At 40.2% G+C, this 25,456-nt stretch overlaps 1 protein-coding gene across 1 annotated transcript in view; it reads left to right on the top strand.

Moving 5' to 3' along the window:
* The window catches only part of KIF13A (kinesin family member 13A), a gene marked incomplete at its 3' end in the record, with an annotated part of 189,283 nt that overhangs the window by 72,670 nt on the left and 91,157 nt on the right, over positions 1-25,456 (top strand). Inside the window, exon 3 of the mRNA XM_019630384.1 lies at positions 11,421-11,433. Coding sequence (XP_019485929.1) covers positions 11,421-11,433 — 13 coding nt within the window. The remainder of the gene's footprint in view (positions 1-11,420; positions 11,434-25,456) is intronic.

The following is a 25,456-nucleotide window of genomic DNA, read 5'->3' as shown; positions in this document are numbered from 1 at the left end:
TTAGGTGTTACTTTCCTTGACAATACTAGGGGAAAAGGTAGGAAAGCTGTTATTGATGGATAGTGATTGCATAAATTAATGTCATATACCTTGTAAACATTTCTGTTTACTTTGTGTACCCATTTTAATTTTGGAAATATATGTAGCCCATATGAACATCATTATGTTGGATTAATAGTTACTATGGATATACTTGTGTATTTCTCTCAAGTTTTGCATTTTTTGTAACCTTTTTTTAATTAACCAGTTGATTTTTATTAACCAGTTGGAAATGAAAAATTTCCTCTGAAACTTCTCCTTGGTTTCTGGGCAGCAGTGTTAAAACTCTCAGAAGGACCATTTCTTTTTCCTTTTTAATTCCAATCCATCAGGGATGGGTACTTGTGTAAATGTTGAAGGAGGAGGCATGGTGCCCTTTTATCTCTAAAGGAAGGCAAGAGGGGCCGGTACCTTAGAGAGATTCTTCTCTTCCAGGACCAGTAACAAACAGTTTATGGACTGCCACCAATCTTCAGACTACACTGTGAGGGGCATGGGGCTTAGAGATATTTCCAGATTTTGTCCAGGTAGTACCACCATAAAGGGGAAGAAACTCTGTTCCTCTACTCAGTACTTCTGGCCATCAAATGCGTCGGGATTTTTCCACACAGACTAGTCCTTCAATTCTCTGCAGCACCAACTGAATGTCCCACAATTCAGTTCCGTTCTGACACTGTCTACCTGGAATTAGCATCAGATCCCACAGGTTAAGGGCTCAGTCCTATAAGGCTCCCCTCCCACCCCCACTTCAGATGCCAATCACAAGTCTCAGGTTGTCACCTGGACTTCTGATGCAATGGCTATAAATGGAAGGTCACCATGACCCCTCCTCCAGTTGGATAATTTGCTACCACAGCTTGCAGAACTCAGGTGAAGTTTACTTACTAGATTATCAGTTTATTATAAAAACATACAACTCGGGAACAGCTAGATGGAAGAGATGCATGTGGCCAGGCATCGGAAAGAGGCTCAGAGCTTCCACGCCCTCTTAGGGCACTCCACCCTCCTCCCAACAACTCCACAGGTTCAGCAGCTGGGAAGCTCTCTGAACCCATCCATCTATTAGGATTTTATGAAGGCTTCATTATGTAGTCATGATTGATTAAATCATTGACCATTGGTGATCGGGTCAACCTCCAGCCCCTCTTCCCTCCTGCAAGGTTGAGGTATTTAGATTTTAGCCTCAACCTGAATGACATTCATTTTTTTTTATAAAAAAGATATTTTTAGCTGACAAAGTTTTTATTAAAAGTGTATTACAGTTACTAGTGTCATAGTGGAGATGAACCTGATACTAGGAAAGGTTGGTAACTCACAGATTGGTTGATTAGGTCCTTTAACAAGAGTTCATTGGATACAAGCCATTTGATGTACACCATGAAGGCTGCAGTCAGGTCTACACAGAAGAGTCACCACTGCGTGTGTTCCTGCTTAATCAGTGGAAATGGTGGGTCCCATGTCATTGAGCTTGAGTTTTGCTGTGTGGCACACAGATTGTACACAGCTATGCAGAAAGAAAATGATTAAAATAATTGAAACTTTATTGCATTATATTTACAAACTCTTGCAACCCTAAAACATTTTTTTGGGATCATCAGAGTTTTAAAATAAAAGGAATTATAAAACTTAATTTGATTAGGACCCCTCCATTGGGAGTTGTAAGACTTTGCTCTTTATTTCAGAAGCTTATTGCTTCTATTATAAAGTTGACACATTTTTTATTTTAGAAAATATTTTGGACAAAACCTAACAGAATAGCTTTATTTTAAAAATCACCTCACTGTTCAATCCAGTAGACTTCAGTAGTGAAGCTGTCAAACCGTAAAAGTCCATCCTGGCTTGTTGGGCACCTCATTATATTGGTAACACGATTCTACTCTTTGGTGCTCTTTTGGAAATTCAAGGTATTATTTTGGGAAAAGGAACCCAAAGCTGTTTGCTCCATGGGGTTCTGTTTCTGATGGTGACCCCTGACCTTTTATTGCTGGCATTTCAAGTCCTTAAACAATGCTTCTAGGTTCTTCAGCTAGTGATATGGTGAATAACCACTACTTCATAGACTAAGAAAATAAATGCCAAAAATTTAAATATTAGGTCATTTTTGAATACAGACTATCTTTGTAATTTAAATCATTATTCCTGTGGCCATTTTGTCAGCTGTCATGGGAATTTTATTGTACCCATATAGCACTACATGGGACCAGATGTCAAGCATGATCAGCCTGATGAAATATGCTCAAGTGTTGCAGTTAGGCAGCTGCTCTTAGCTCTTCGCTGAAAAAATTAATATCATAGTTTAGTTCTTAAAAGGTGTTCAACTATACATGTTTATCTAATTATTGCCAAGGTTTTTTTCTCTTTTTTTCCTCTCTGTTGTTTCCATTATTGTGCCTGTTTTCTTAAAAACCTTTTTTTTTCCTTAAGGGAAACATTCTTGTTTTAGAAGTGCTCTCACAGCCAGAAATCACTGTGTCATTGACGGCATAGTAAGCATTTTTTCCTTTAAGATTTTTATATTATACATCCCTTTAAGGTACACCATCACTGAGGTAAAAGGAGTGGCATCTTTCAGGGCTTGCGGTCTCCTCCAAAGCCCGAGCTGGCAATTCTGTTGCTGGTGGTCCTCACTGCTGCCCCCAATCCAGTCATTCTTACCTTCCCAGCAAGGACACTCAAGACCCAAACACTGTGTATTCATTTTTATGCTGGAGTATTCTTTTTTCTCAAAACTGATTTCTGAACATTGAAAACATTTTGAACATCTTGAACATTTTTTAAAGAGTGTAATGACCATCCATGTATCCGTTAGTGTGTGCCCACAGTTATCCACATCTGCTGTTCTTGTTTTAAGAGCATATTTTAAACATCATGTTTCCCTCCACTTTTATGGAAATAAATTTTCTCTATTGCCAAAAAAAGTGTTCTCATTCTTCAGCTCCAAGTAACTTCTTCCTAGATGGAATTTAGTTGAGCTGTGTTGACATTTTGCTTGTATTATCCAGGAGGGCTGTTTATAGTAATGACAACAGTAGCATCTGACATTTATTCATCAATAATTGTGTGCCAATGGTGTGGAGCGTTATCTTTGCCACTGCATATAATCCTTCACCGATCCTGAAGGAGTGCTCTCCTATGCCCATTTTACAGACAGAGAAACTGAAGCTCAGAGGGGTTAAACTTGCCCAAGGTCATCTTAGTTAGACGATGGCAGAGCTAGAGTTGTTTGGCTCCAAATCCTAAACTCTTCACCACTATCGTATATTACTTATAGAAATCGGAGCCAAATTTAGTTATGCCAGAAGGATATAGTCCAAATATACCCAAAATTAAACTACAAGTCTTTCCAAAAGTATAAAATTAGTTCCGTTTTTCTGTTGAGTTTTATTGAAAATGAGAGCAGGTTAAGTGGAATGGCAATTTTTTAAAAGAAGCAGTTTTCTTTAAAGGAATTTTGGGATTAGCGGGGTTTTTTTTAAATTGTAAATACATTTGGAATAAAAATTTTAACTCAATAGCATATTAAATGTTAAGGTAATTGAAGCCATTTTCCTCTTCATTCATCTCCTCAGACCCTTTTCAAGGCCTGTGGTGGAAGCACCATATGAAGTCATTGCACACCATTTAGCAGTGCCTCCATCTGTCCAGATGTAGTGCGGAGGCTGGGTGTGTGGCTCAGCAGTCAACAGGTCTTAGAGACTCGGCCTTCTCATCATCTCCTTGTTCTTTTCTTTCCTCCCTACGACTTTTCTGTTGCCTTTGCTGTGGTGCCAGCTTACACTCCATGAGGGCTGTGGTGGGTGCCAAGTAGAAGGTTGTCAGGACACCTGTCACCACTCGCTCTGGATGGTGTGGCCTCAACCACACCTTTCTAAAAAAGATCAGGCCATGCTGCTCTCACTGCAGAAGCCATCATGGCGCTGGCTTCTGGAAGAAGTCAAAGTCAGCGTGGCCCTCAGTGCTGTCTGCACTTTGGTTGCTGTCTGTTATTTCTGGTTTATTGTTCTCAGTTACCTCTGTCTGCCTGCTGCTCCCTGAATATATCCTGTACTCACCAGCTTTGTATTTCAGCTGTTCCCTGCCTAAGCTTTGCTCCCTACACACACACACACACACACACACACACACACACACACACACACACACACACATTTTTGTGGCTTTATTCATAGCCCTCTCCAGTGGTGATCAGCTCCCTTCTTCCAGGTGGGACGTGGGAGTTTGCAGCCTTCTGCCAACCCCACACTGCCACGCCAGCCCTTCCTTTCATGTAGAAGGCATCCATCCTTTGAGATTCTCTTACACAGTCCTGAAGGACCTTGACACAGACAGGCCTCGTTGATGCCATTAACCACAGGCATGACTCCTGTGGACACGGATGATTCACAGCATTGAGCATCCACATGGGTTGCTACGCAGGATCCTAGCCTGCCTAGGCTCAAAGAGCTTTCCCTAAATTCTGGTAGGCTCAAGAGAGGGAGTATATTGCAGCTGTTAAGAGTGAGGGATGCTACAGCCAGAGACTGCCTGGGTTTGAATCAAGAGGCTGCTGCCAAGTAACTGTGACTTTGAGCAAGTCATACAATCTGTGTACCTTGTATCTCAGTATTTTTCTCTGAAAAAGGATAATAAAGAGAGCCTTATAGGGTTATCAGATATGTTAAATGCATTAAATCAGGCAGAACTAACAGAAACAGACCTGGCACATAGTTAGAATTCCATAAGTGTTAACTATTAATTAAAGTAAAGACCATCCATTCCATTTCACAAACATACTACTGTGTCTGGGTTAGAGTTTACCACCCGGAAACATTCTACCTCTGAAATATTACATCTTGCTCATCAGCTGTAATCAGCTTCTTTCCTCTTGAACCTTATCCAGACCTCAAGTTTGTTACCTTGCTGTTTTCTCCCAGTCTGTTACCCTCCCCCTGACTTGACTTCCTTCTCTCCCCAGCCCATGCCCTATCTGGTCTTCCCATTGATTCATAGCAGCCCCTTACCAGCCACAGGAACTGTGCTACTAAGAAGCCTCACAGTTAGCAAAATCAATAGGTGGCAAGGTCAAAGTCTTATAGGAAATAGAGGATTAGGAGAAAAATTTTTATTTATTTATTATTATTTATTTATTTATTTTTTTAAGCTGAGCCATCCTGCTACCTGTTGGCAGCTCAGCGGCAGCTCAGCTCGGGCCGGGACTCGAACCGCTGTTGCTCAGAGCTCAAACTCTTGAGCGAGCTCTTAACTAAACTAAGCCCCTCGGCCGGCCCAAAAAACAATTTTTAAATGACACTAAACATGTATCTTAAACCCGGTAGAGTCTAGAAGGCATCCTCTTCCAAAGCAAACCAGATATATTGATGCTAAAATTCTGCTCTGATTGGTAAGACTTCCCTTCAATGAATTGGCTTCTTTATGTGTTCAGAAAATTTTGTTATAGCTTCCTATAAGCATTATAATTTGCCAGCTCTCTTTTCTAAAAGTTCTCAAACCAGTCTTTGTCAAGGAATTTAATGCTTTTGGCATTTACATTCTTCTCGTGACAGGGTTTAGAGGCTCTTCAAAATGTCTATATAGGGGCCTGCCGAGTGACTCAGTTGGTTAAGAGCTGGCTTGGGAGTGTGAGCTCTGAGCATCAGGGCTGCCGGTTTGGTTCCCACATGGGCCAGTGACGCTGCACCCTCTTTAGCTAAGATGGTGAACAACAGCTTGACCTGGAACTAGGCTGCCGTGAGTTGCCTGCGATGGCATAGGCTACAGCCCAGCTGCAGTGAGCTGCCATAAGCTACCATGAGCGGCCGTCCAATGGCCGGCGAACGACTGCCTCAGCCGGGAAGAGTGCAGTGATAATACCAACATGGGCCAGTGAAGCGACGTCCTCCACAACTAGACTGAAGAACAAAGGGACAGCAACTTGTCTGTTCCCCTTCCCCGATTCTCCAACGCCGTTCCCCTTCCCCAATTCCTCAATTAAAAAAAAAGTCTGCATAATCCCTGTAATTTTTTATAATTCACAGAAGTACTTGTTATATGTTTTAAATATATGAGTATGTTAACTTGTTGGTACACAAGCATATAAACTCATCTTCAAACTACAGTTAATAATCGTGGTTGAAGATGGATAGACCTTGATACCCACCTATCTGACAAAACCCCAACCTTGTATATTTCTTATGTCCCCCTGCCTCTGTTTCTATGGCCAAACTGCTGAGCTCGGCAGTTCTATTCTATGACTCTCTGGTCCTAAGTGGGCTGTGTACCCTGATGCTTTTGGCACAGACACTTCCCCCTCCTGGGATGCCCTTTCTTTGCCTTGTCAGCTTGGTGACTCTAGTCAGCCTTCTGGATTCTGCTCAGGGGTTTGTTTTCTCCTCTGAGACTTGCCCTCTTTCCCAGGTGATCCTGCCTTCTTTTAGGGGCTGCTGCTGAGCACATCACATTGTACTGTAATATGTGTATACAAGTTCAGCTTATTGTCTGAAAGGCAACATGTCTAATTTATATTTGTAACTCAACAAAGTAGCACACAGTGGGTGTTCAATATTTGTTGATGGAATATAGCACTTGGTTTCTGTCTGTGCTGTGACACTTATCACTACCCACTTAATAGTTACTCATGTATCGGTTTCTAAGATGTTAAGCTTCTTGAGGTTGGAAACCATGCCTCCTTCCTCTGAGTATTCCTCCAAGCACCTATAATGTTCAGTGTGGAAATCAATACTCAACAAATAGTTGTTTGTTAACAGAATTCTTGGACAATTTAGGTGACGCAGGGCTTAGTTCTCCGAGCTGGAAGTGATCATCAGGGGCGTGATAAAGATTACGTCCGTAGACTAATCTTCAGGAGTCAAATGCCATTTAGCTGTATGTGTATATCTTCCAGATATAAGTTGTGGCAGTATCCATCAACCAATTAATAAAATAGTCAATACATGGAAGTGAGATTTCTGTTTCAGAAGAAGACACTGATCATTGATGTCTGGTATTATGGCTTGTGCACACCGGGGTCTTTTCACCATCTAAATCCTAAGTGGCTGACTATATTCAGTAGACTGTAAGTGATGGGCAAAAGGCTCCTTGACCCAGAAATCTTTCAGTGTGAGGGGACAGAACTCCAGCTATACAGGGTTGTTGTAATATACTCTTTATACTGCTTTCTTTATATCACTGTCTTGTTAAACTTTCTTGATCTGTACTACCTACTAAATTAAGTACCGAGTCTCATTTCAATACTTGGCCCAGTCAGTATAGGTCCAACTTACCTTTACAGTCTTATTCGTGTGTGTGTGTGTGTGTGTGTGTGTGTGTGTGTGTGTGTACTCTAGTCTCATGAAACTGAACCTGCATATTTGAACTTAGTCGACCTCAGAATCTCTTGAGGATTTGACCCTTGTTGATATCCCGTTGAACTTCTTCGTGTGAAATAATTTGTGTAAAGAAATAATTATTTTTAAATAAGTCATCAGAAACAGCCTACAATTTCTAACTGTCTCTGAAGTCTTCACTGCTACTAAATGTGAGCGACTTTGCCCCAGGATTGTGGGGTTGTGGGATTGTGGTGGTGCTCGAAGTAAATCCTTACATCTGGATTATATTTAACTCACTAATGTAAAAAATTACTTCTTAGCTCTTAAACTGTTTTCAGCCCTATTTGAGCATGTGGCATTGGGGACAGAAATCATGAAATTAGCATGTGGTATGGTCTTTGCTTTCAAGGGGTTTAAATCTCAAGGATACATGCAATTCAAATGCTGTATAGATAAAATAAGTGCTAAGCTGTTTAGTTGACCATAGGAATACTGGAGTGTCAGAGGGTTGAAGGCTGAGGTGGTCTCACACAATTGGTGAGGAACTGAGAGAACTGAGTCTTGAGCTGGGTCTTGAAGAGTTAGAAAATTTGCAAAGGCAGAGCAGGGAGACCAAACTGGGATTAAAGGTATGGAAATTACATGAATTGCTGGTGAATATACATGGTGTTGGTGACTTGAAGAGATCCATTCACTGACTTCCTTGTCCTAGGAGAGGGGCAGAAGCTCCCGTGTTTTGCAAAATAGAGCTACTGTCAGTGTAGAACCGCACCTCCTATTTTCTCTTCAAATCCGGGGACCTAGGAACATTGTTATCTTGCTGGCTTTTAAAACATAAAATTCTGTTCAGTTTCTTTGCAACACACACACACACACACACACACACACACACACACACACTCACACTCTGAAAACTTACAGAGGTTCAGATACTTAAAAACAAGGACTCTTTGAGGATGAATGAGAAGGTGGGCAGTAGAGTCTGGAGTGCACAGGCCTATAGCCGAGATTCAGTGGAATGCTGTTTTCTAATGAAACAGCAGTCAAACCCATGTCTGCGGGTCAGTTTGGTCTATTTGAAGGGATGTTCTTTGTAGTTCACTGGATGTTTGCTTAGCCAGTGATAGTACCTTTTTCTGTAATTGACCCATACAGGTATCTCAGCAATAGACTGGGCCTGTCTGAGTGTTAGACAGCTCTTTGTTGATAAGACTTTACTGATATAATCAACAAAAGGCCATAATTTAAAAATAATATATTTAATATTGGTTATGTTTCTGATAGATGTTTATATGATTATTCATCCCTTTTCATATATGTATGAAAACTGTTATTTTACATTGTAATATCTCAGTTTTTCTTTCAAAGGATAGCCTACTGTATTTGATTATAACAACAATATTGCTCATATTGGAAACTTTTTTCTTCACCACTACCAAAGAATGATACATATAGCCTATGGGGGTTGGGACAGTAAACTATGGTCCAGAATTAGGATGACTTAGTTACTTATTATGCCTGATTCATGCTTCAAGAAAGGCTTAGAATTAATGAAGCACTGTTGTGATATCCTAAATGACTTACTTTGACTTCTATATAGCAAGGATCCTTGTTTTAAGCTAAATGACAAATTTGGGTAGCAGCAGATGAAGTTAGTGACTTCCCTTTTCCCCGCTGCCCAGTGTCCATTTATTCTTAAAAAAATGGTCCTTAGTGAGAAACACAAACGATAGAAGCAGAATTACATTGGTATTCCCATATTATATGCTATCTTTCTAAGTGAAAGGGGGACACTTTTCAAGTACTTAAAATGCTGAAGTATTGTAGATTGGCTTCCTAAGAAGAGTAACGAAAACCATATTGGAATATAAAAAAAAAAAAGGATAGCTTTATTATTGGAATGCTAAGGAGGTGAATGTAGTAGTGGCCACAAACCAACACTTGTTTTTTTGGTGCTGGTGATGATGATTGTCCAGCTGTGGCATGAAGGAAGCACACGAGAGCTCTGGTGTGATCCTTGGGGTTTCCGTTAGCATGTCTCGCCCTCTTTAGGTTTCTTAGTTCATCGTAGGCTAACTGTAAAATGTATAGTTTATTAACTTGACCTGTGCTGTTTCATATGATTGCCTTACTGTGATCCAAGTGACTTTTTTCCCTTTGTTAAAATAAAGCAGTGACTTAAATGGCTTTTAGAAAATAAAGAAGCAAAATAAGAGAAGGCTTAGTCAAAGACTGTTCTGCCTGCTCAGAACAGATGCCTTCCAGAGCAGTGTTCCACTTAAGGAAATTTTCTTGACAGAAACCTCAAGTTTTATGCGTAGATCATAGATCCATGGCTTTCTTAGAATTAAAAACACTCATGCATTTTTATTATAACATCTATAAGTGTTTATCTTGTTTTAAAGTGTAGACATACAGAATGTTGAGACTTGCTTGGAATCAGTGAGAGATACCAGTTTCTCTAGATAGAGTTCCCCTCTAAAACGTGAAGACAAAAATCACATTCCCGTTGTGCCTAACTGTCCAAAATTATGATATAAGGGCTCACTTCCTTTCAGCTAATTCATAGCATTTCAAGAAGGTGAATTTTCAGTTTTATCATTATAGGAATGTGATGGTTTTCTTTCTTTAGATTAAAAAGTTTAGTTATCCACCTGACTGTGGAATCCATAGACAGTGTTTCCTTGCAGCTGAGCCCTTGGTTTTATTTGGGGCCCTCAGAGCTCTGTTGGACCCAATGATGGAGAAAGGGCACAATGCTATTTGTGTCTGTATTTTTTTATTTCCGTGCCCTGGAACATCCCTTTTCTTATCCTTATGATTCTATTCCCTGTGAAGAAAAATTAAAGCCACTGGAAAAACTTCCCCACATCTATTTAACAATAATTGTACAGTTATGAATTGATGGAATTGGAGGTTCATTAAGAATAACCATATCAGGGGCCGGCCGAGTGACGCGTTGGTTAAGAGCTGGCTTGGGACGCCAGAGGGCCCCGGTTCGGATCCCACATATGAGGGCCAGTGACACTGCCCTCTACAGCTAAGATGCTGAACAACAGCTCAACCTGGAGCTGGGCTGCCCTGAGTTGCCGGAGAGGGCGTAGGCTGCAGTCCCTGCTGCAGTGGGTTGCCATGGGCTACCGTGTGTAGCCAGCAGCCAGCCTGAACGGCCAGCAGCCGCTGTGAGTGGCCGTCCAGAAACCGGCGACTGATCTGCCTCACCTGGGAAGAGCGCAATGATGGTGCCAACTCGGGCCAGTGAAGCGTCCTCCACAACTAGACTAAAAAACAAAAAAATGGCAGCAACTTGTCTGTTCCCCTTCCCCCAATTCCCCAATAAAAATCTTAAAGAAAAAAAAAATAACCACATCAGGAAGGCCAAGAACTATCATAGGATCACATACCATAAAAATTGTATTTCAGCACCTTAATTTTGTACACATTTACAAAGCAAGTCAACCTAATGGTTTGTTACTTTCAAAACTATTTCTCTTTCAGAATTTTCTCCAGGTGCGATTTCAGTCATTTTTGAGATATTAACATGCAAAAATAAATGTTAAAAAAAGTGCATATGTGGTTGGTGATGGGGGAAAGATGTAACCTGTTTTTAAATTTCTATTCAGGGTTGAAATATGTGAAAATTGTCATCTAGAACCATGATTCGTAAATGGGAAAATAATCTATTTTAATACCAGTTTAAGAAGAATTTAAATATGAAAATTTATTTAAATGACCACAATATGATTGCAGCATTTTTCTTTATCTTGATGCTCTTCTTTTGGCATATTTTAGAAACATTAAGTATATCTCTGAATGACTGGATCTATTCTGTTAAACCTGGAAAGAAATTCATTATGCCTATACTATATTTTTGAGTAAATATAAGAGTTTATCATTTGAAGCAGTGAAGTGAATTTAACTTCTGCTCTTTGTGAAGTAGAATTATCTTTCAAATCATGTTATGGTAATGCTGAGTTTCTCTTGTTTTTTCTTTTTCATTGCTTCCTTCTGATGTGGCTGCTGTGTTGACAACACTCTTGGCTTCTGCTGCTGGAATTTTTTGTTTCCATCATTAAGGAAACCACCTAAGGTAAGCACTGATATGGAATTTGGCTTGTAGAGTGGCTAAGTGTGCAAAAATCCAGGATTTTATCCATCACAATAACCCACGTGGAACACCTCTCCCCTTGAGAAGAAGAAATGTCATTCTAATATAAAACTTTAACTGTGAACAAAGTGTTGGTAATGGTATTAAAGTAGAATGCTCCTCTACACTTAGACAGCACTTTCATACATTTCATTCTTGGTATTAATGCTCTGGTCCTGTCAGGTTACTTTTTCTATTTTATTGATGATAAAATGAGGCTCAGAGAGTTGAAATAGCATGTCCTAATTCACAGATTGAGTAAATGGAGTAGCAGGGACTGTACCATATCACCACCTAGAAAATGGAAGGACAAAAATGGTAACACCATAGAATGATAGTGTGATAACTGTGATTATTGACTGTACCAACTGTCTTTTCTGTGTCCTCTTAAGAATAGTTGATATCATCAGAAAAATTATCCAAACTTTTATGTAGTTTCAACTGTCCACCAGAGGTTTATGTGCTCCACTGGAGTTTCTAGCCAAACACAAAGTCCATGAATTGGAGTCACCCCGCTTGCTCTGTCCAGCCTTTGATAGCATTTTACCAGTGAGAAACCTACAAGTAAGAGAGGAGAGAGGGTGGAAAGAATATGAGAAACAAGGGAGCTGAATGACCAACTGCTGAATAACTGAAGGCTGATTTTATTACCAGTGAGCATTTTATTGGGTATCAAAGGGACACTTAGCGCCAAAAGGAAGGAGAAATTCGACAAGCCCCTGACCAATGATGATGGTTGTAGCTTTGGTTTCTGAGATGTGATCATGACAGGCTATACTCACCCATGTTATATGGTCAGAATCTAAGACATGCTGGGTGTGGGTAAGGAATCCAGAATAGATTAGGTTTACTTGCCTCGGGGGTTGTGAGGGAAAATCTAACTTACCTTTTGGGATATGGAAACCCACTAAAATGCTAAATGCTATCCTTTATATTTATTGAAGGCAATATCGGAATTGCCCTTGACACTAAGAGTTTCAACTCCAGCAAGGAAGGCACACATCAAATAAATAATATGAGATCTTTTAAGAAAGAGGAAATATACAGTGTTATAGGAGTATGCATATGGGCACTGGCATCCTGGCCAAATCTGGGGGATTAGGAGGTTCCCTCTGAGCAATTATTGATGTGGATATAGTCCCTAGAGTTTGCAACCAAAAAAATGTCTCTGCTACTCAGAAAAATGTGAGTTCTCCTTAAGTAGCTCTTGCTTCCGTTGCCATCGGTTCCTAGAGATTTCCGAACAGTCAACTTTGTGATATATTTAATTCTTTCCCTACAGAAAAAGGCAATGAAACCCTGATCAATTCCACATGTGGCTACTTAGTAAAGAAAAAAGCACTGGAATGAAAAAGGGGCACAAAAACACATTTTAAAAAGTCACTAATTGCTTTATGTACAGAAATGTTCTGGTTACTTTCTATCCAGCTTAGTGGGTTCGCTAGGTATCCTCTGAATAGTTCCTAAGAAGTGTAATGAAAATTTGAAATAAACTGAATGTAAAATTATCATATATAAATAAATACACACACACACACACACACACGCCATTAAGCACATCTGGAAAGTATAAAGACCATCTTGAAATCAAATAAGTGACACAACAAATTGTTTAAAAAGATACTCAAATAGACAAGGTCTTTTCTTGTAGAAACTGGAAGCATTGAAAACAATGGGAAAGGGAAAAGTGCTTTTAATGATGATTATATAAGAACAAAGGTTTATTGATTTAAAACAATGAGATTTTGACATGAATAATTAGCACAAGCATCAGAAAAGTTTTGGTGATTCAGTTTAACAAATAATTATTGTGGACAGGGACAAGTATTATATGAATCATACCTGATCTTAGCGTTCTAATGGGGATACGGTAAGGAACATATGCACAATATAAAATAAAATCAATCGTGTTAAAGGTTACTAGAAGCAGAATATTTGTGGAATTTATAGTATGCAGGGTCCTGTTCTGACTTCTGCATAACTGAGGGCAGACAGGACTGGACAAAACGTTGAAAACCTATGCTTGAAGCCATTGGAAAAATACCAAATTAGTGAGGAATTACTATACCAAGATCCAAGAGAAGGTGGAAATTTAGAGAGGTTAACTTGGTGTTTGAGTGCGTGCCTTTCAGTTAAAAGCAGCTAAAAGGCAGAGCAGTGTTTCTGACAGCCTGCAGGGCCTAAGGAACCTAAGGGACAAAACTGTTGGAGTTCAGGGTCTGCCAGAGGTGGAGTCCTTGGCAAAATCCTTATACTTTGAGTGGGCAAACTGAATCGAGACCCAGCTTTGGGTGGGGTATAAAGGTAAAACAGTAGTAAATTAGTCCTCACATGGATTGCTATGTGGTTGTAAGATCTTTGTGTGATCTAGAAAATCCCAAGCATTAAAATCAGATCAAAGTGATCCTAGAATTCATGTCCCATAGGCACCTGGCAGAAGCAAGTATAATACTGTCTCTAATGAACCACAAATGATTTGAAAAATACAATGCCTAGCACAGAATCAAAGATAAAGCGGTGCATGGCAAGATAAGGCAACGTGAAGAAGAACTAGCAGAAATAATAAAAACCAGAAATAGACCCATAGATACTTCATATGTTCAGATTGTTAGGCATGAACTTTAAAATTAACCTGTGCTTATTATATTCAAAGAGATAAAATACAAGATTATTGGAGGGGACTAGAAATTATAAAAAGTAACAAAACGGATTTGGAAAATAACCCAGTAGAAATTCTCACTCTGAAAAACCCCAAATCAAAATTAAAAACTTAATGTCAGGGTTTAGTAGAAAAATAAATCTAGCTATAGAAAGAATTAAATAACTATAGAATGTAGGTAACCAGAAAACTGTAAAATGAAGTATAGAAGAGACAAATGGTGCTGGAATAACTGGACATCCACATGCACAGAAATGAATCTAGATACTGACCTTCTGCCCTTCACAAAAATTAACTCAAAGTGATCCTAGACTTAAATATAAAATACAAAATTATAAATTTCTAGAAAATAAGCACAGGAGAAATGAGGAGATCTGCGGGTTGGTGATAACTTTTAGATACAACACCGAAAATATCATCCATAAAAATAAAATTTATTAGTGGGATTTTATTAAAATTAAAATCTTCTGTTCTGTAAAAGCACTGCTAAGAGAATGAAAAGGAAGCCACATACTGGGAGAATATATTTGTAAAACACATCTGATAAAGAAGTGTTATCCGGGCCGGCCGAGTGGCACGTTGGTTAAGTGGACGCCAGCTCTGAGCAGCAGGGCCCCAGTTCGGATCCCACATGAGGGCTAGTGATGCTGCGCCCTCTACAGCTAAGATGGTGAACAATAGCTTGACCTGGAGGTAGGCTGCCGTGAGTCGCCGGCGATGGCTTGGGCTACAGTGGGGCTGGCCAGTAGTGGGCGTTAGCTTTCATGAGCTGCCATGAGCCGCTGTGAGCGGCAGTCCAATGGCCGGCAAGCGACTGCCTCACCTGGGAAGAGCACAATGATAATACCAACATGGGCCAGTGAAGCAATGTTCTCCACAACTAGACTGAAGAACAAAAAGGACAGCAACTTGTCTGTTCCCCTTCTCCAATTCCCCAACGCTGTTCCCGTCCCCCAATTCCCCAATAAAATCTTTAAAAAACAAAAAAGTATTATCCAAAACATACAAAGAACTCTTGAAACTCAACAGTAAGAAAATGAACTACCCAATTAAAAAATGGGCAAAAGACCTGAATAGACACTTCGCCAAAGAAGATATACAAATGGCAAATACACACATTGAAAAAATGTCAACATTATATGTCATTAGGGAATTGCACAATAAAACAACAATGAAATTTCATTACACACCTATTATAATGACTAAAATCCAAAAATCTGACAGTACCAAAGCTGGCGAGGCTGTGGAACACAGGAATTCTCATTCATTGCTGGTGGTCATGAAAAGTGGTATAGCCACTTTAGAAGATAGCTATGAAGTTTCTTACAACTCAAAACATTCTTATCGTACTGAACAATCATGCTTCTAGGTATTTACCCAAATGAGTTGAAAACTTCTATCCACACAAAAACCTGCACATGAGAGTTTACAGCAGCTTCATTCATAATTGCCCCAAACTGGAAGCAACCAAGATGTCCTTCAGTAAGGGAATGTGTAAGCAAACTGTGGTACATCCCTACAGTGGAATAGTGTATGAGTTATCAAGCCGTGAAAGATGTGAAGGAACCTTAAATGCATGTTGTTAAGTGAAAGAAGCCAGTCTGAAAAAGCAATATACTGTGTGATGACATTCTGGAGAAGGCAGAACCATACAGACATTAAAAAATTAGTGTTTACCTGGAGTAATGCCCATAGCATATGGTAGCTACACAATGACTATTGAATGATTGAAGAAAGGAAAGAAAGAAGTAAATATCTGCTGGGGCAGAAGGACATGCAACAGTTTAGCAGAAAGAAGGTTCAAGTTCAGCTATGTTATTAGTCACCTTCACAAATGGACAGAGCCACTTTGCTGGAGACTGAGCCAGAGAACACGCTGACCTGATTCCATGCTTAAGAAGACCCAAATGATCTTCCATAATCCTGATGCTCTTCTCTAACCTGACCCTAAATGGGAATTGCCCACTGGACTTTACAAATCTCACCACCAACCTGGATTCCCTTTTTATTAATTTGTGTTTTCCTTAAGGAATATTTTTTTCACGTAGTCAGTGTTTGGTCAATTGTGGAAATTATGTCTATATGATGATGGTAAATAGTAATAATAATCACCTACCTGCAATATTGTGCATTTTTACTAGGGATTATTTTGTTTCTATTATGTGTGAAGATTTAGTGCATTTTTACCTTATTGGGGAACAGTGTGTTTTTCCCAGGACCCATCAGCTCCAAGTCAAGTTGTTATCCTTCAGTCTTAGTTGTGGAGGGTGCAGCTCAGCTCCAAGTCCAGTTGCCGTTTTCAACCTAGTTGCCGGGGTGGTGGTGGGGGGGAGTGCAGCCCACCATCCCATGCTGGAGTAGAACCGGCAACGTTGTTGTTAAGAGCATGCACTTTAACCAATTGAGCCACCTGACTGCTCCAGGATTTTGTGCATTTTACTAAGAAGTGTTATAAGGTAGGAGTGCTGATTAGGAGAAAGGAGGGGCTGTAATTTTGAATATTTGATTAAGTTATCACTGTTATTACCCGACTGTTATGCAGGAGAGGTCTCACATTTTTTTATATCCATCCCTGGAACTGTACTCTTAGAATGCAGTTTCCATTGTAACTGTTAACAATAGCTACCTTACATCCAGCATTCCAATATGCCAAATCTATTTTAAATCCAAATTAAAATTTAATGCAAACTTGGGTGCCTTAAGAGATTGCCAGTGATTGCCAGGAGGAGTGAGGAGAAGAAGGATGAATAGATGGAGCATATGATTTTTTTTTTTTAAGATTTTTATTGGGGGATTGGGGGCATGGGAACAGCGCTGGGGAATTGGGGGAAGGGGAACAGACAAGTTGCTGTCCTTTTGTTCTTCAGTCTAGTTGTGGAGGACGTTGCTTCACTGGCCCAAGTTGGCACCATCATTGCGCTCTTCCCGGGCGAGGCAGATCAGTCGCCGGCTTCTGGATGGCTGCTCATTGTGGCTGCTGGCCGCTCATGCTGGCTGCTGGCTACACATGGTAGCCCATGGCAACCCACTGCAGCAGGGGCTGCAGCCTACGCCATCGCTGGCGACTCATGGCAGCCCAGCTCCAGGTTGAGCTGTTGTTCAGCATCTTAGCTGTGGAGGGCAGTGTCACTGGCCCTCATATGTGGGATCCGAACCGGGGCCCTCTGGCTTCCCAAGCCAGCTCTTAACCATCGCGCCACTCGGCCGGCCTGAGCATGTGATTTTTTTTAGGGCAGTGAAGCTGTAATGGTAGGTATATGACATTATGCATTTATCAGAACTCATAGAACTGCACAGCTCAAAGAGTGAACCCTAATAATGTAAACTATGGAGTTTCGTTATTAATAACTTATCAGTATTGGTTCGTCAATTACAACAGATATAACACACTAATGCAAACTGTTATTAGGGGAAACCACCAGGGAGGTGCTCAAGAAGAGTGAGTATATGGGAACTCTCTGTACTATCTGCTCAATTTTTCTGTAAACCTTAAACTGCTTTAACAATTAAAATACTAATCATGTAAAAATAAATGTAATTTATCATATTGACAGAATAACAAAGAAAAACCATGTGATCATCTCAGTAAATGCAGAAAGAAAGCATTTGCCAAAATTCAACACCTATTTATGATACAAACTTGCACCAAGCTAGTAGTAGACAGGAACCTCCTCAACATGCTAAAGGGCATCCATTAAAAATCTATAGCTGTCATCATACTTAATGGTAAAAGACTGAATACTTTCCACCTAAGATGGGGAATAAGGCAAGGATATTTCTCAGTTTCTCACAAGGATATGTAGCCACTTCTATTCATCATTGATTGGAGGTCCTAGCCAGTGCAATAAGGCAAGAAAAAGAAATAGGAGAAATTCAGATTAGAAAGGAAGAAGCAAAAGCATCTTTATTTACAGACAATATGTCATATACTTGGAAAACATTAAGAAATCTCAAAAACAAGCTCCTAGAGCTTACAGGTAGCAAGGTGGCAGAAAAATAAGGTCGAAGTCCAAATTGTATTTCTTTATACTAGCAATGAACAATTAGAAAATAAAATTTAAGAAAACCCCAATAACTTACAGTAGTTTCAAAAATATTAAATACCTAGGGATATACTTAGTGAAAAATACACATGACCTTTTATTAAAACCCCATATATATATATCATTTGATTGTAGACAGATGTGCCAAGAGATGGAGAAAAGAGAGTGTTGACTGTGTTCAGAAAAAGACAAGTCAGACTAATGGCACATCTAAAGGGAGTCCTGGGTGACATATCTAGAAAGAGGTTATAACCAAATCCACCTTTGGAAGGCCTTGATGCCAGGGTTGGACCTTGTATATCTTCAGTCTTAGAAGTGTCTGTTTTGAACAAAGCAATGGCATAGTTGGCCTTTCCTTTTAGAGGGTTAATCTGAAAGCAGAGCGCAGAATGAATTTGATTTGGTCATTGGGGAAGCTAGGGTTGGTATTCAATAAACTGTGCCAGAAAAGTGGTAATAAGAGCCTACCCTGGAGCAGTGCCATGGGAAGAAATATCAAAACGTTGTAGAAATAAAGTATCTGGGACTTGGATGCCGACAGCACATGGGAGAACACAACATAGCAAAAAGAGATGGCAAAGCATCGGATGCAGATGTCTAGCAGGTTGTACAAGGTTTGCAGTCTCTGACCTAGAAAGGTCAGATAAATTCTTGTGGAGAAGAGATAGGTGGTGAAGGAAGGGGCATCTCTTATGTTGTTAAAGAAGAAAAGATTAAGTGGAATAGAAGACGTGAGGGAACAGAGGCCAGCACCTTGGGACTAACCCTGCTCTGGGGAGTGGAAAGAGGAGGGAGCCAGTAACGATTAAGAAGAGAAGCCAGGCGCTCATGTGGGGTGCTGCTGGTGATGGTGGCATTGAAGAGACTTAACGCTTATTTTCCCCAAATTGGGTTTCTTTTGTTCTTAAAATTTGTTTTTTTTCTAGTGTCAGGTTAGGGTAAGAAAAAGATGAGTATGTTCTTCTGGTTGACTTTTAAAAGTTAGAATTTTTTTTATATAGCTTGTGTATGTAACATGTTAAAATAGAAAGGGAAATTTATATGTGTATAAATTGTCTTGTACTATATATTTGGATTTTGCTCTTTGGTGTTATTTTGTAAATTTATACCCCTAAGTAGAGAAACATTTATTTCAGTGTAGGCCAAGTGCATGCCTTTTAATTCTTTAACCAGTAGCATACTATGCAGTGTTAAAGTGTGTTCTCTTTCCCTTAAAAAGAAAAGCAAGTTTTTAGAGACAGCTGCTTTATGCTTCCTTGTTAGTTTACACACACACACACACACACACACACACCCTTACCTCCCCACCCCCCATCAATGAGTCTTCGCCTCATGTTTTTCCTTATCAGTGACTGTAATTTTGACTTCAAGGTTTTTGTCTTAAAGGTATTGCAAGTAGAGGTAAAAGGGGGAAATTGCTTGTTAGTTTAGCCACCTTCTCATAAACTTTGGATTTTGGCAGGAGGTAGTACAGAGGGAAAAGGTGTGTGTGTGGAGAATCACTGTCTTATTATGTGCTTTCTATGATGGAGAACAAGAAACTGGCATTGATCATAGTAGTTTTGCCTTTGGAAGCCCAATTCCAGGTCTCCCAGATGGCCACTAGAATGTCCAGCACATTTTAGGACCCCTCACTTTTCACGCTTTTGTCACACCTGGCACAAGTGTCTTACCTTCCTGAGGAGCCACATTGAACATATGCCGAGAAAAACAAATGAATTGTTACTCCTTTTCCTGTTTCCTTCTTCCTTCCCTTGAGCACCTTCTATGTGCCAAGTGAACACTACAGAGCTGGAAATTCCTCAATTCAGACCAAGGAGATGGATGTTTAAGGAATGCACTGGCCACAGCCATCCAGTAGGAGAGCTTGGCTCCAATCCTAAGCCTGCTGAGTGCCAGTCTTATACAGTTTCAAGTACTTTCTATTACACCACATGGTGGTAAAGTCATTTTTCTGTTTTTTGGATTTTGTGGGGGCAAAGATGGGGGGAAAGAGAATGCAAGATCACTTTGTTTATGATCATATCCTTTTTTACTCGGTTTGCTCATTTTTTCCTCATGATCATTGTGTTTAGTATCTTATAAGTTAGTGTACGATTTATTTGAACAATTCGATCTTGTTAATTAAATTTACTTTTAATGTTTCTTATTTTATTTACAAGTGAGGTTAGGCACTACTGAACTTCAACGTGTTTAATCCCTCTTCTGTTTACATAAATTTGTTGACAAAGTTGTCAACAGAAGAAAACAACATTATAGCAAAATAAAATAAAATGCTTGGGTTTTTTTTTTAAAGATTTTATTGGCGAATTGGAGAAGGGGAATAGTGTTGGGGAATTGGGGAAAGGGAACAGCCAAGTTGTTGTTCTTCAGTCTTAGTTGTGGAGGGCGCAGCTAGCTCAGCTCCATGTCCAGTCACTGTCTGGCCGCCCGTTGGCAGCTTGTGGCCGCTCAGCTCAAGGTGTCATGTTCAATCTCAGTTGTGGGTGGGTGTAGCCCACCATCCTATCGGGAGTCAGACCAGCAACCTTGTTGTTAGGAGCATGTGCTCTCACCAACTGAGCCATCCTGTCACCTGTTGGCAGCTCAGCAGCAGCTCAGCTCAGGCACAGCTTACTGGCCCATGTAGGAATCAAACCGGCGACCCTGTTGCTCAGAGCTTGCGCTTTTAACCAACTGAGCCACTTGGCTGGTCCAAAATGGTTGGTTTTTGAAGGCCGTATCCTTTAAAGAGGCATATCGATATACTAAACACCTGGCATTACAAAAATGGCTCTGAAAAAAGGAGGAAAAAATATTATTATGTACAGCTATGCCTTCTGAAATAAAGTGTCTTTTAGACTTGTTTTACAGTCTTTGACTGCCATAATTTTCTGTGGCCTCTACCACTTTACTCTGGGAATTTCTGAAAACTAAGTGTTGACCTCAGATGTAGTAAGTTCTACACTTGTGCTATTAAAGACAGCAGCCATCTGTTCACATGTGGCTTTTGAGCATGCCATATATGGCTGGTCTGAAGTGAGATGTGTTGTAAGTGTTAAGTACACACCAGACGTCAAATACTTAGTGGTAAGAAAAAAAATAGTAAGATAAATATTTTGGCTATATTGGGTTAAATAAAATATCTTATGAAAAATTTGTTATGTATTTTTTCAAATGTGTTTACGAAAAACATTTAAAATATCATATTTGGTATTATATTTCTATTGACATCACTGTTTTAGTCCAAACACATGGCTGAGTATGGAACATTTCTCAGCATCCACCCTAAAGCCTTTGCATGTTTCCTTACCTAGTTCAGTGCAGCCGCTCTCCCATCCCTTTACATTTCTGCCTTTGTATCCGGGTCCATGTGTGTTGCAGAGCATGAACTCAGTGGCGGCATAGCCTTTCTGCTCTGCATTTTTCCTAGGAATCATTTTTTACTTATCCATTCAAATGTCATTAATTAGATAAATATTAATTGAGGACATCTGTGAAAAATACTGTATGAGGAGTTTGTGGGGCTCAAGCTTTTCCTGCTCTCTAGAATTTATAACATGGTCAGGAAGATTAAACATATATAGCATAGTAAGTAATGGAAAATAAATGGTGATAAACATCATCATTCATTGTGTCAGTACTTTGTGACTTCAGAGGAAAAAAGGCTTCATAACTATTACAAAAGTGGGGCTTCAAGTATGGGTAGGGTTTCAAAAGGCAGAAAATGTGGGATAGGAAACAAGATGTATGTGAGGAACAGAAACAAAGTGGTGGACGTTAAAGGAAAACTGTTTCTCTACTCACTACATTTTTTACAGCAAATGTGTGGGTTTTCCACACCAAGCAATTCTGCAGGTCTCTTTGGACAGCATCTGGTGTCCTATAAGTCAGTTTGATTCTGACATTGACCAGAGGTAGCTCAGACCCCACAAGTGATGGCTCAGTCCCGTGTGATTGCCTTTACTTCAGATACTAAATGGAAGTAGTGGGTCCCCAGGTTACCCACACTTCCGTCTGACTTTGCTACAAATTAGGATTTCCCAAAATTTGCTCAGGTTCGATAATTTGCTACAATGGCTTACAAAACAGGGAAACATGACTTAGGTTCATTGGTTTATTATAAAGGGTACAGATGAACAGCCAGATGAAGACATACTACAGCAAGGTCTGGAAGGGTCCTGAGCATAGGAGCTGCTGTCTGTGGCGTTGGGATGCCTCACCCTCCTGGCACATGTATGTGTTCATCAATTTGAAAGTAATCAGAGCATGGAAGAACCAGAAATGCCACAGATGGTGCATTTGTTACACCCCATACCTGCCCCTCAGCAACCAGGGAAGCAGATTTTAAAACTGGAGGATAAAGGATTAAACATGAAAGGAATGGAATATTTGAAAGAGTTGGAGTTGAGTTCATGCTAAATGGAAGCTCTATGCTTTGTTATAGATTTGGTCTATGATTTGGTAGAACTAGTTTTTATTCAAATTTTTGAAACTTTGGATGGTTTTTAGGGTACTTTTTGGTGGCTTTTTCCATAGGAGTATTAATATTCATAACTTTTTGAGTCTTATATTCAAAGGATGATCACGCCTGGTTATTTCTTCCTTTTACATGTCTCATATTTATTTCTTCCTGTAGTAGTTGGGAGTCTTTCAGCTAAAAGTAAGAGGAACTCAAAGTAGATGAACCATAAGAAAATGACTTTGAGATTTCTCAAAAGAACTCAAGGATAGGAAGTGGCTAGGGTTCAAATACAGTCACTTCACCTTATCTTCCCGTCTCCTGTCTCTGTTCCCATGTGTGTCCCCTTCATTTCTCTCTCTCACTGCTGTCTAGCTGTGTCTGCTTCTCTGGTCCACATGCTTAGAAACATAGCCTCAACATGTCCCAGATATTATAGTATTATTAATGAAAGACTGGTTTGACTTCCTTGGTCTCTAATCCAAAAATTCCGTCAGATTCTTGGGATCAGTTAACTGTGGTCAAGGGATTATGGAACTGTGAGTGGTGCAACGTGAGCTCCTGTGTGCATCTTCTGCGACTTCTCCCCTGAACAGTCTCTCACACACACACACACACACACACACACACACCGGGGTGCCAAAAAATGTATACACGACTTGTATTCCTTTTTTGTTATTAGTATATATTGAGTATTAAATTTTTAATACAGTTTTTTTTTCATTAAAATATGTATATATATTTTTTGGTGCTCTCTCTCTCTCTCTCTCTCTCTCTCTCTCTCTCTCATATATATATCATGGTGGCAACCCATGAGAACCAAATGGCTGGAGTGGAGGTTAATACAGTTCTCCTAAAAAAAAGATTCTATTTCTAGAATAAATGGGGTTTGGGATTCTGGGCAAAAAAAAGAGTGACTGTTCACTACAGCTCCTCTCCATTCCCACTGAGCTTGGATATTAGAAACTTTTACCTTCATCATAATGAGTTGCTAATTGGCCTCTTTTTCTCTTGACTTCTTACCTATTCAGTCCATCTAACACATTGCTGCTATAGTGGTCATTCCAAAATAGGAAAGTGATCCTGTCATTTGCAAACAGGCTGAATTCCAGCCTTCTTAATAAGGCACATAAAGTCTTAACACGATCTGGCCTTGGCCGGAAAAGATTGTTCTCTCTCTTTTCTTCCTTTGCTCACTGCTGTTTGCACACCACTCCAATTACACCCAATCCTTTCTTATCTCTGTTGCTTGCTAGCTTCACCCTTTACTTGGAATGCCTTTCCTACTTGTATTCTCAACAGTTATCTTTCAGAATTCAGCCCAAGCCTTTGCCTCTTCTAGAAACTTTTCCTAGGCCTCACCCCACCTCACCCTAACCCCACACTGCAATATAATTATTCCTTCTTTGTATTCCTGCCGAACCCTGTACTGACATCTATATATTGGGTTGTTGGAAAAGTCATGACGCGTTTTTGCAACGAAAAACGTAGAAAAATACGTCATGACTTTTTCGACAACCCAATATTAGTGCACTCTTTCCTTTCCTTGGTTACTTCCCTCTAATAGAGTGTGAGATCCTTATAACTAGGGGGCACTCTTTCTTCTGTCCTGACCAGCTCATAACAACTACTCAGTAAATGCCTATTACAATAAATGGATTCAAAGATGAGTTCGTTCTTTGAAGAGACACTTCTCCATGGTAGGAACTCGAACTGCAATGCAGAGTTGTACTTCCCACAGCGTAGTTGTTTCCTGCAACAGATTGTGAACTCCCTGAGAGCAGGAACAATGCTTGTTGATGTGCAGCTGAGGCTTTTGGCTTGCTTTGAGTCTTTAAAATGCTTTGATGGGCCGGCTGAGTGGCTCGTTGATTAAGAGTTGGCTTGGGAAGCGAGCTCTGAGCGGCAAGGCCGCCGGTTTGGATCCCACATGGGCCAGTGATGCTGTGCCCTCTACAGCTAAGATGGCGAACAACAACTGGACCTAGAACAAGGCCGCCGTGAGTCGCCAGTGATGGCATAGACTGTAGTAGGGCTGCAGTGGGCTGCCGTAAGCTACCGTGACCAGCAGCCAGTGTGAGCGGCTGGCAGCCATCGTGAGCCGCCGTGAGCCACCGTGAGTGGCTGTCCAATGGCTGGCGATCGATCTGCCTCAGGCGGGAAGAGCCCAATGATCACAATACCAACATGGGCCAGTGAAGCGACGTCCCCCACAACTAGACTGAAGAACAAAAGGACAGCAACTTGTCTGTTCCCCTCCCCCAATTCCCCAAATTAAAAAAAATTAGAAAAAAGTAAAATGCTTTGACATCTTCATCATCAGGCAATATTGACAGTGTAATTTAAGACATTGTTTGGTATGCATATATAGGCATGTATAAAGAAAATGATTAATTATAAAAAAGATAGCAGTTACTTGACAGCTTTTTAAATGGGATGCTGGTATCTGTCAGTAGAACTCAGCAGTAATGAGGGTGATCATTTGGTAGCCCTCCTGTGGTGCCCAGGAGCAGATATACTCAGACACATGCTGGAGTCAGTGTTGGCAGAGCTGCTTTTGCAAATAGCAGTGGTGAAGACAGTCCCGGTGATCAGACAAGCTTTCAGTGTTGGGCTTTCCTTTCAATTTCAGTCTAGCTTCACCCAGATGAAGGAAGTTTAACTCTTGCTTTTTTATGATTCTTCCCGTCTCTGATATCAGGGGAAAGAGATGAGAGAAAAGGATTGAAGCTTGGTATTAAAAGGGAAATTTTAACATGACATGAATATAATACTTTAATTTTTTTTGTCTGACTCAAGTCTCATATAACAGTGTGGTGAAAT

The sequence above is a fragment of the Hipposideros armiger genome, unplaced genomic scaffold, assembly GCF_001890085.2.
Source record: "Hipposideros armiger isolate ML-2016 unplaced genomic scaffold, ASM189008v1 scaffold_907, whole genome shotgun sequence".
Lineage (NCBI taxonomy): Eukaryota > Metazoa > Chordata > Mammalia > Chiroptera > Hipposideridae > Hipposideros > Hipposideros armiger.
The sequence above is the reverse complement of the archived record's forward strand: the minus strand, read 5'-3'. Positions and strand labels throughout refer to the sequence as shown.